The sequence below is a fragment of the Lonchura striata genome, unplaced genomic scaffold, assembly GCF_046129695.1.
Source record: "Lonchura striata isolate bLonStr1 unplaced genomic scaffold, bLonStr1.mat Scaffold_91, whole genome shotgun sequence".
Lineage (NCBI taxonomy): Eukaryota > Metazoa > Chordata > Aves > Passeriformes > Estrildidae > Lonchura > Lonchura striata.
The window spans coordinates 1,640,001-1,651,505 of record NW_027461190.1 but is presented as its reverse complement, the minus strand read 5'-3'; the positions used below and the strand labels follow the sequence as shown (position 1 = coordinate 1,651,505).

The 11,505-nt window shown below is 57.0% G+C and overlaps 1 protein-coding gene across 1 annotated transcript in view; it reads right to left on the bottom strand.

Moving 5' to 3' along the window:
- Window positions 1-247: 247 nt before the first annotated feature.
- The window catches only part of LOC144248808 (uncharacterized), a 249,664-nt gene continuing 238,406 nt past the window's right edge, over window positions 248-11,505 (bottom strand). The window contains 2 exon segments of the mRNA XM_077790795.1: window positions 248-395; window positions 601-876. Of these exon segments, the coding sequence (XP_077646921.1) occupies window positions 248-395; window positions 601-876 (424 nt within the window).

Sequence of the window (11,505 nt, the reverse complement as noted above, 5' to 3'; positions counted from 1 at the left end):
ATGACCTGAGGTGGGAGTGAATGTAGTGACAGGGCCATGGCCAGACCCTCATGTTCTTCAATCCCACATCAGGTCATTGGCAGGGGCAGGAGAAGGTACAGGTGTCTTCCCAGCATGGATCACAGGGAACATGGATCACCAGGGCTCTTCCCAACATTGTCCTCCAATGGGGGATTAAACTGGATCAGTGCACAAAGCTCTTCCTGCAGCTGGAGAATTTTCAGGACTTCCCTTACTGGTGGCTCCATTAGTGTTTGGTCAAGTGAGAGCTCTGGGTGAAGCTCTTCCCACACTGGGGACACAAGTAGGGCCTCTCCCCAGTGTGGATACGTTGGTGGCTGACAAGAGTGGAGTTTTGCTTGAAGCCCTTGCCACAGTCGGGGCAGAGGAAATGCCTCTCCTCGGAGTGAATCCGCTCATGCAGGAGGAGATTTGAGCTGCTGTGAAACGTCTTCCCACAAGTGAGGCACATGTAGGGCCTCTCCCCGGTTGAAGCCCTTCCTGCAGTAAGGGCAGCGGAAGGGCCTCTCCTCTGTGTGAATCCGCTGATGTACAAGGAGATTGTAGCTGGTCTGAAAACTCTTACAACACTTGGGATACTCGTAGGGTCTCTTCCCAGTGTGGATGCGTTGGTGGCGGACAAGGGCAGAGCTGCAGCTGAATCCCTTCCCACACTCCCCACACTTGTAGGGCCTCTCCCCAGTGTGGATGCGTTGGTGCCTGATGAGTTGGTAGCTCCAGCGGAAGCCCTTGCCACACTCCCCACACTCATAGGCCCATTCCCCGGTGTGGATCATCAGGTGTCGTTTCAGATTATTGATCTGCCTGAAGCTCTTCCCACACTCTGAGCACTCGTAGGGCTTCTCCCCATCATGATGCTGCTCAGGGACCACCAGCTCCAAGCTCTGCCTGGAGCTCTGGCTGAAGCTCTGCCCACCTTCCTGGCCCAGAGTGGATCTTTCCTCCTCAGAGCATCCTGGGCTGGCCTTGCAGCCCCTCCTCCTGTGGTGTCGCTGGGGATTTTCCTCCCTGTTGGATTCCTGCGCTGTGGAGTTGCTTAAAACAGCTTCTTCCATAAGGTTCTGCTGCAGGGATTTATCCTTCCTGATCTCCATCCTCAGCTCCTGCTCTGGGGGAGGAAGGACAAGGAGAGGATGGGATTTGCCTCCATGCCACAGGGAAGGGCAGGGAGATCCCCCCAGGGCATCCCCAGCAGGAGGGCACCGGCAGCGGGGCTGTCCTGCAGCCGGGGGCCAGGCTGGGCTGGGAGATGGAGCAGGAGAGAGGGGGAAAGGGGCACTGACTTCCTCCTCACCTGCTTGGGGGTCCTGAGGCATCTTCCTCTTCCTCACAAAGTTCTCCATGTGGCGAACTTTTGGGTATGGGAAATCCTGTTTTGGGAGGAAAACAAGTGATGAGCACAGTGAGATTTGTACTGGCTTCAAAGCAAACCAGGGGGACAGTCTAAGCCAGAATGACAATTGAATAAGAAAATTAAGATCAAAGCAATGATACAGAAACACTGGTTTAAACTCACAGAGTCAGGATATAACCTGACACCCCGTTGCTCAGGGTGGTGGTAGCAGTCTGATGAAATGGTGGCTGCAGTCCAGCTGGAGTGATGAACGTGATTCTGTCAAAGCAGTGATCCTGTAGAAGGGTCTGGTCTTCCTCTGAAGGTCCAGTGGTGGTTATGGAGCTCTTGTCCTCTGGGAATGCAGCAGGCAAGGTGGTTGTGGTGTTGCAAATGGTGAGATTATATCCAGGCAGGAATGCTTGGTTCCTCCCCCTGGGCGGAGCATCCCACAATGGGATGATGTAATTTTATCAGTCCTGCAGTGACACTCAATGGCCCATTAAGAGAAGATGGCCCCTGCAGGGCGTTATCAGGGCTGAGCCATGGAAGAGATAAAGAACACTGCCCCACCTGTTGATAACAGTTTATGGAGATGGAGACTGAAAACACTTTTGGTTACATCTGACACTGTAACCTGAAACAGTGAGGCAATCCCTGCTCGAGGTGGGGGGTGAACACCACCCCCCTTACCCAAACTGGCTCAGGTGTAAAACCCCCACCCTGGGAAGGCCACACACACAGGGGACAATGTCACACTTGCCCTGTCCCAGGGGAGACCTCTGTCCCTGTCACTCCCTTGCTCTCTCCCCTTTTCTCTTTCTTTGCATCTCTCTCTACCTCACATTTACTGTTCAATAAAATCCACTTTGGATTTGGTCTTGTTAGCACCTTAATTGGGGCAGAGGCATCTCTCTAACAATTTTATTATCCAGATTGCAACATTATTTTACACAGTGAGTTCAGGGCTCTGTTGTCTGACCCCAGGTGCCTTTGACAACAGCATGTTTCTCTCCTCTGAGGAGTTTGTGGCTCTTTCTGGAGGATCTCTTGGAAGCTTGGATGCAGCTTCCTCTGAGTGACTTTTGGGAGAACTTACGAGGAAAATGGCTCTTGTGGGTGGCCAGTGTAAAGAAAATATTTTGTTTTCCTTCTTTGAAAATTCTGTTAAAATCACTGGAGGAAAGGGACCAAATGATACCAGCAAGACTGACAAGGATCATTCACCCCAAAGTGAGGAACACAAGGCTACTTAAATCCTACAAGAAGCCCAGCTCAAGTAGGTAATTTCCCAAATAACTCCTGAATTCACGGGCTTTGGGGGGAAAAGCATTATTTTCTTGGTCCCTGTCACCTTTGTGATAGCTATACAGAGCTTTCCCTTCCTTTTAATAATCTGTATTGGGCCAAATTTCCATGTTGTGGTTTTTTTTTTGTTTGTTTGTTTTTTTGTTTTGTTTTGTTTGTTTTTTATTTTTTTTGGAACCTGCCAGCATCTGAGCTGGAGCTGTGCTGGAACTGATGAAATTTGGAATTGCCACAGAATTGCTTCTGTTGTTTGTCTATTCATGTTTGGGATTTATTTGTGTTTCCATCAGAAATGACTTGTGGGAAGAGCAAATCTTCCTCAAGGCATTTTATGTAGGGTTAACTTTGATTTCTGGTGAGTTTGTTTTGTCCAGTGTCCAGGGGATGCTCAAGGGGTCTCTGGTTTTGGTTTGGCCCTAATTTACTTCTGATTTGTCTTTATCACTTAAAAACACCTGAAAAATGACTAAAAAGAGTATTGACCGGAGATGTCAGAAGTCCCACCATTTAAGAGGTATTTGAGGTGGAATTTACTGTTTGGGAACATATTCTGGAGGATTTGTGGGTTCTTGGGGGATATCTGGTAGTATTCTCCATATCTTTCCACTCCAAAACCCAAAGTGGATTTGTCTGTCACCTCAAAGTGACTCAATCCTACCTCAAAATGGCTGGTTCCCACCTCAGTCCCATGCCAAAATTGCTCAATTCCTCAGCCTCCAGGATGAGATGGGGTTGGAAGGTGATCGGGAGAAGTGAGATCCAAATTTGAGGGTGTGGGATCAGAATTGTGTGGGGCTGGGTGGGTGTGATTTATTTTGATAATAAGTAAAACTATCAGAATTATTGATTTCTGTCCCATTCAGTTTCTGTCAGTTCTGGTTTGCTTTTCAGAGTGCCGCCTTCTCAGCTGATTTTGTTTGTGTCCTCCTGTCCCTGACTGAAAAGCAAGATGTGTTCTATTTGCCATCTGTATGGCAGTTGTCCTGTGTTAAGTGGGCAGTTTTTCCTTATCTCTTCCACAATCAATCCTCCCTCAGGACAGACATTTGCTGATAATGGGCTATTGAATGTCACAGCATGAATGATAAGAAATGTGGAGAGTTTTGTGGAAGAATGGCTTCGTGAGAAAGGACATGACTACCTGCAGTTAGTGAAGCAGTAGCTGAAAATTGCATAGTGCAGCAATAGCAGATGTAGCAATAATATCTTATGTCCTTGGGTAAGCTGGTTCCCAACAGTAGAATGGTCAGCAAAAAGATAAATGTAAGGGAAAACAAAGCAAGCTCAGACAGCTCCAAAGGCGGGGTTGACCTGTTTTTAATACACCAATGATGAGCCTAAGTTTTGCAATATGCATGAGCTTCATTATAACGGGTATAAGTGTACATGTGTGCTTGGAATAAACTGAGACTTGTTGACATTATAGAATGGACTAGTCTCCCGTCACTATTTACACAGGGAACGCATAAGAAAGGGGCAGGGTGAACGGGGGAAAGAAGGGAAAATTACAAACCCCCACACTCCTCCTCGTCCTCACCCTCCATTTACTCGTCCTCCTCCTCCTCCTCCTCCTCCTCCTCCTCCTCCTCCTCCTCCTCCTCCTCCTCCTCCTCATCCTCGTCCTCCTTGTCCTCCTTGTCATCCTAGTCCTCCCCCTCCTCCTCCACCTCCTTGTCCTGCTCATCCTTATCCTCCTCCTCCTCAATGTCCCCCTACACATCCTCATTCTCATCCTCTTTATCCTCCTATTCCTCCTCCTCCTCCTCCTCTTCCTCATCCTCATTGTCCTCTGCATCTTCATACTTTTCCTCATCCTCATCCTTCTCCTACTCGTCCTCGTCCTCATCCTTCTTCTCCTCCTCCTCCTCCTCGTTGTCCACCTCTTCCTCAACCTCATAATCCTCCATGTACTGGTCCTCTCTCTTCCTCCTTCTATTCCTCCTCTTCATGCTTCTCTGCCTCCTCCTCTTCCTTGTTCTCCTCCTCCTCCCCATCTTCCTTATACTTGCCCTAGTCCTTGTCGTCCTCCTCCTCCTCTTCCTCCTCCTCCTCCTCCCCTTTCTCCTCCCCATCCTCATCCTCCTTGTCATTGTCCTCCTCCTCATCCTCCTCATCATCGTCGTTCTTCTCTTCCTCCTCCTCCTCCTCCACATCCTCCTCCTCGTCCTCCTCCTCGTCCTCCTCCTCATCCTCCTTGTCATCTGCATCTTCATCCCTTTCCTCATCCTCATCCTTCTCCTCCTCGTCCTACACCTCCTTGTCATCGTCCTCCTCCTCCTCCTCGTCCTAGTCCTCCTCCTTGTCCTCCTCCTGGCCCTCCTCCTCGTCCTCATCGTCCTCCTCGTCGTCCTCGTAGTCCTACTCGTCCTCCTCGTCCTTCTCCTCGTCCTCCTTCTCGTCCTCGTCCTCGTCCTGGTCCTCGTACTCCTCCTTCTTGTCCTCATACTCCTCCTCGTCCTCCTCGTCCTCCTCCTCCTCCTCGTCCTTCTCCTCCTCCTCCTCCTCCTCGTCCTCCTCCTCCTCCTCCTCCTCCTCCTCCTCCTCCTCCTCGTCCTCGTCATCCTCCTCCTCATCCTCGTCGTCCTCGTCCTCGTCCTCGTCCTCGTCCTCGTCCTCGTCCTCCTCCTCCTCCTCCTCCTCCTCCTCCTCCTCCTCGTCCTCATCCTCCTTTTCCTCCTCCTCGTCCTCTTCATCCTCATCCTCGTGCTCCTCCTCCTCGTCCTCCTCCTCATCGTCCTCCTCCTCCTCGTCCTCCTCCTCCTGGTACTCGTCCTCCTCGTCCTCGTCCTCCTCCTCCTCGTCCTCGTCCTCCTCCTCCTCGTACTCGTCCTCCTCGTCGTTCTCCTCCTCGTCCTCCTCCTCCTCGTCCTCCTCCTTGTCCTCCTCCTCCTCTTTGTCCTCCTCCACCTCCTCCTACTCCTCCTCCTCCTTGTCCTCCTCCTCCTCCTCCTCCTCCTCCTCCTGCTCCTCGTCTTCCTCCTCCTCGTCCTTGTCCTCCACCTCCTCCTCCTCCTCCTCGTCTTTGTCCTCCTCCCCCTCTTCCTCGTCCTCCTCCTCCTCCTCGTCCTCGTCCTCCTCCTCCTCATCCTCGTCCGCCGACTCCTCATCCTACTCCTCCTCGTCCTCTTCCTCATCCTCATCCTCCACGTCCTCCTCGTCCTCATCCTCCTCCTCGTCCTCCTCCTCCTCGTCCTCGTCCTCCTTTTCCTCCTCCTCATCCTCCTCCTCCTCATCCTCGTCATTCTCGTCCTCATCCTCATCCTTCTCCTCCTCGTCCTCCTCGTCCTCCTCATCCTCCTCCTCGTCCTCCTCTTCCTGGTCCTCCTCCTCCTCATCCTCGTCCTCCTCCTCCTCCTCGTCCACCTCCTCCTCGTCCTCATCCTCCTCGTCCTCCTCCTCGTCCTCGTCCTCCTCCTCGTCCTCCTCCTCCTCGTCCTCCTCCTCCGCGTCCTCCTCCTTGTACTCCTCCTCCTCGTCCTCCTCCTGGTCCTCGTCCTCCTTTTCCTCCTCCTCGTCCTCCTCCTCCTCATCCTCATCCTCCTCGTCCTCGTCCTCCTCATCGTTTTCCCCCTCCTTGTCCTCCTCCTTGGACTCCTCCTCCTCGTCCTCGTCCTCCTTTTCCTCCTCCTCGTCCTCCTCCTCCTCCGCCTGGTCCTCGTCCTCGTCCTCCTCCTTCTGGTCTTCGTCCTCCTCCTCCTCCTCCTCGTCCTCCTCCTCCTCGTCCTCCTCCTCGTCCTCCTCCTCCTCGTCCTCCTCCTCCTCGTCCTCCGCCTCCTCGTCCTCCTCCTCCTCGTCTTCGTCCTCCTCCTCCTCCTCCTCGTCCTCCTCCTCCTCCTCCTCGTCCTCCTCCCCCTCGTCCTCGTCCTCCTCCTCCTCGTCCTCCTCCTCCTCGTCTTCGTCCTCCTCCTCCTCCTCCTCCTCGTCCTCCTCCTCCTCCTCCTCATCCTCCTCCTCCTCCTTCTCCTTGTCCTCCTCCTCCTCATCCTCCTCCTCCTCGTCCTCCTCCTCCTCGTCCTCCTCCTCCTCCTCGTCCTCCTCGTCCTCCTCATACTCCTCCTCATCCTCCTCATCCTCGTCCTCCTCCTTCTCATCCTCGTCCTCCGGCTCCTCATCCTCCTCCTCGTCCTCCTCCTCCTCGTCCTCCTCCTCGTCCTCCTTTTCCTCCTCCTCGTCCTCCTCCTCCTCGCCCTCCTCCTCCTCGTCCTCCTCCTGGTCCTCGTCCTCCTTTTCCTCCTCCTCGTCCTCCGCCTCCTCGTCCTCCTCCTCCTCCTCCTCGTCCTCGTCCTCCTCCTCGTCCTCCTCCTCCTCGTCCTCCTCCTCCTGGTCTTCGTCCTCCTCCTCCTCCTCCTCCTCCTCCTCCTCCTCCTCCTACTCCTCCTCGTCCTCGTCCTCCACCTCCTCCTCCTCGTCGTCCTCCTCCTCGTCCTCCTCCTCCTCGTCCTCGTCCTTCTCGTCCTCATCCTCGTCCTCCTCCTCCTCCTCCTCATCCTCGTCCTCCTCCTCGTCCTCCTCCTCCTCGTCCTCCTCCTCCTCCTCGTCCTCCTCCTTGTCCTCCTCCTCCTCGTCCTCCTCCTCCTCGTCCTCCTCCTGGTCCTCGTCCTCCTTTTCCTCCTCTTCGTCCTCCTCCTCCTCGTCCTCCTCCTCCTCCTCCTCGTCCTCGTCCTCCTCCTAGTCCTCCTACTCTTTGTCCTCCTCGTCCTCGTCCTCCTCCTCCTCGTCCTCCTCCTCCTCGTCCTCCTCCTCCTCCTCCTCCTTCTGCTCCTCGTCCTCGTCCTCCTCCTCCTCGTCCTCCTCCTCCTCCTCTTCGTCCTCCTCCTCCTGGTCTTCGTCCTCCTCCTCCTCCTCCTCGTCCTCCTCCTCCTCGTCGTCGTCCTCCACCTCCTCCTCCTCCTCGTCCTCCTCCTCGTCCTCCTCCTCCTCGTCCTCCTCCTCCTCGTCCTCCTCCTCCTCGTCCTCGTCCTCCTCCTCCTCGTCCTGCTCCTCCTCGTCTTCGTCCTCCTCCTCCTCCTCCTCGTCCTCGTCCTCCTCCTCGTCCTCCTCCTCCTCGTCCTCCTCCTCCTGGTCTTCGTCCTCCTCCTCCTCCTCCTCCTCCTCCTCCTCCTCCTCCTACTCCTCCTCGTCCTCGTTCCTCCACCTCCTCCTCCTCGTCGTCCTCCTCCTCGTCCTCCTCCACCTCGTCCTCCTCATCCTCGTCCTCCTCCTCCTCGTCCTCGTCCTTCTCGTCCTCATCCTCGTCCTCCTCCTCCTCCTCCTCATCCTCGTCCTCCTCCTCGTCCTCCTCCTCCTCGTCCTCCTCCTGGTCCTCGTCCTCCTCCTTGTCCTCCTCCTCCTCGTCCTCCTCCTCCTCGTCCTCCTCCTGGTCCTCGTCCTCCTTTTCCTCCTCCTCGTCCTCCTCCTCCTCGTCCTCCTCCTCCTCCTCCTCGTCCTCGTCCTCCTCCTAGTCCTCCTACTCTTTGTCCTCCTCGTCCTCGTCCTCCTCCTCCTCGTCCTCCTCCTCCTCGTCCTCGTCCTTCTCGTCCTCATCCTCGTCCTCCTCCTCCTCCTCCTCATCCTCGTCCTCCTCCTCGTCCTCCTCCTCCTCGTCCTCCTCCTGGTCCTCGTCCTCCTCCTTGTCCTCCTCCTCCTCGTCCTCCTCCTCCTCGTCCTCCTCCTGGTCCTCGTCCTCCTTTTCCTCCTCCTCGTCCTCCTCCTCCTCGTCCTCCTCCTCCTCCTCCTCGTCCTCGTCCTCCTCCTAGTCCTCCTACTCTTTGTCCTCCTCGTCCTCGTCCTCCTCCTCCTCCTCCTCCTCTTCGTCCTCCTCCTCCTGGTCTTCGTCCTCCTCCTCCTCCTCCTCGTCCTCCTCCTCCTCGTCGTCGTCCTCCACCTCCTCCTCCTCCTCCTCCTCCTCCTCGTCCTCCTCCTCCTCGTACTCCTCCTCCTCGTCCTCCTCCTCCTCGTCCTCGTCCTTCTCCTCCTCGTCCTCCTCCTCCTCGTCTTCGTCCTCCTCCTCCTCCTCCTCGTCCTCCTCCTCCTCCTCCTCCTCCTCGTCCTCCTCCTCCTCGTCCTCCTCCTCCTCCTTCTCCTTGTCCTCCTCCTCCTCATCCACCTCCTCCTCGTCCTCCTCCTACTCATCATCGTCCTCCGGCTCCTCATCCTCCTCCTCGTCCTCCTCCTCCTCGTCCTCCTCCTCGTCCTCCTTTTCCTCCTCCTCGTCCTCCTCCTCCTCATCCTCATCCTCCTCGTCCTCGTCCTCCTCATCGTTTTCCTCCTCCTCGTCCTCCTCCTTGTCCTCCTCATCCTCCTCCTCCTCGTCCTCCTCCTTGTCCTCCTCCTCCTCGTCCTCCTCCTCCTCGTCCTCCTCCTGGTCCTCGTCCTCCTTTTCCTCCTCCTCGTCCTCCTCCTCCTCCTCCTCGTCCTCCTCCTCCTCCTCGTCCTCCTCCTCCTCTTTGTCGTCCTCCTTCTCCTCCTCGTCCTCGTCCTCCTCGTCGTCCACCTCCTCGTCTTCGTCCTCCACCTCCTCCTCCTCCTCGTCCTCCTCCTCGTCCTCCTCCACCTCGTCCTCCTCGTCCTCGTCCTCCTCCTCGTCCTCCTCCTCCTCGTCCTCCTCCTCCTCTTTGTCCTCCTCCTCCTCATCCTCGTCTTCCTCCTCCTCCTCCTCCTCGTCCTCCTCGTCCTCCTCCTCCTCATCCTCGTCCTTCTCGTCCTCATCCTCATCCTTCTCCTCCTCGTCCTCCTCGTCCTCCTATTCCTAGTCCTCCTCCTCCTCATCCTCGTCCTCCTCCTCCTCCTCGTCCACCTCCTCCTCGTCGTCCTCCTTCTCGTCCTCCTCCTCGTCCTCCTCCTCCTCGTCCTCCTCCTTGTCCTCCTCCTCCTCGTCCTCCTCCTCCTCGTCCTCCTCCTGGTCCTCGTCCTCCTTTCCCTCCTCCGCCTCCTCCTCCTCCTCATCCTCATCCTCCTCGTCCTCGTCCTCCTCCTCGTCCTCCTCCTCCTCGTCCTCCTCCTCCTCGTCCTCGTCCTCCTCGTCCTCATCTTCTTCCTCATCCACCTCCTCCTCCTCTTCAGCCTCCTCCTCCTCCTCGTCCTCCTCCTCTTCGTCCTCCTCCTCCTCCTCCTTCTGCTCCTCGTCCTCATCCTCGTCCTCGTCCTCCTCTTCCTCGTCCTCCTCCTCCTGGTCTTCGTGATCCTCTTCCTCATCCTCGTCCTCGTCCTCGTCCTCCTCTTCCTCGTCCTCCTCCTCCTGGTCTTCATGATCCTCCTCCTCCTCCTCGTCCTCCACCTCCTCGTCTTGGTCCTCCTGCTCTTCCTGCTCCTCCTCCTCCTCCTCCTCCTCCTCGTCCTCCTCCTCGTCCTCCTTCTCGTCGTCCTCCTCCTCCTCTTTGTCCTCCTCCTCCTCCTCCTCGTCCTCGTCCTCCTCGTACTCCTCCTCGTCTTCGTCCTCCTCCTCCTCCTCCTCGTCCTCCTCCTCCTCGTCTTCGTCCTCCTCCTCCTCCTCCTCGTCCTCCCCCTCATCCTCCTCCTCCTCGTCCTCCTCCTCCTCCTCCTCCTTGTCCTCCTCCTCCTCATCCTCCTCCTCCTCGTCCTCCTCCTCCTCGTCCTCCTCCTCGTCCTCCTCCTCCTCCTCCTCCTCCTCGTCCTCCTCCTCCTCGTCCTCCTCCTCCTCCTCGTCCTCCTCCTCCTCGTCCTCCTCCTCCTCATCCTCGTCCTCCTCCTACTCATCCTCGTACTCCAGCTCCTCATCCTCCTCCTCGTCTTCCTCCTCCTCTTTGTCGTCCTCCTTCTCCTCCTCGTCCTCGTCCTCCTCGTCGTACTCCTCCTCCTCGTCTTCGTCCTCCTCCTCCTCTTCCTCGTCCTCCTCCTCCTCCTCCTCCTCTTTGTCCTCCTCCTCCTCCTCCTCGTCTTCCTCCTCCTCCTCCTCCTCGTCCTCCTCGTCCTCCTCCTCCTCATCCTCGTCCTTCTCGTCCTCATCCTCATCCTTCTCCTCCTCGTCCTCCTCGTCCTCCTATTCCTAGTCCTCCTCCTCCTCATCCTCGTCCTCCTCCTCCTCCTCGTCCACCTCCTCCTCGTCGTCCTCCTCCTCGTCCTCCTCCTCATCCTCCTCCTCCTCGTCCTCCTCCTCCTCGTCCTCCTTTTCCTCCTCCCCGTCCTCTTCCTCCTCATCCTCGTGCTCCTCCTCCTCGTCCTCCTCCTCCTCGTCCTCCTCCTCCTCGTCCTCGTCCTTCTCCTCCTCGTCCTCCTCCTCCTCTTCCTCCTCGTCCTCGTCCTCTTCCTCCTCCTCTTCCTCCTCGCCCTCCTCCTCCTCGTCCTCCTCCTCGTCCTCCTCCTCCTCTTTGTCCTCCTCCTCCTCCTCCTCGTCTTCGTCCTCCTCCCCCTCTTCCTCGTCCTCCTCCTCCTCCTCCTCCTCCTCGTCCTCATCCTCCTCCTCCTCGTCCTCCTCTTCCTGGTCCTCCTCCTCCTCATCCTCGTCCTCCTCCTCCTCCTCGTCCACCTCCTCCTCGTCCTCCTCTTACTCGTCCTCCTACTCGTCCTCCTCCTCCTCGTCCTCCTCCTCCTCCTCTTTGTCCTCCTCCTCCTCCTCCTCGTCTTCCTCCTCCTCGTCCTCCTCCTCCTCGTCCTCCTCCTCCTCGTCCTCGTCCTCCTCAGGGTTTTCCTCCTCCTCGTCCTCCTCCTCGTCCTCCTCCTTGTCCTCCTCCTCGTCCTCCTCCTCATCCTCTTCCTCATTTTCCTCCTCCTCGTCCTCTTCCTCCACATCCTCGTCCTCCTCCTCCTAGTCCTCCTCCTCCTCCTCCTCCCCCTCCTCCTCCTTGTCCTCCTCGTCCTCGTCCTCGTCCTCCTTTTCCTCCTCCTCGTCCTCTTCTTCCTCATCA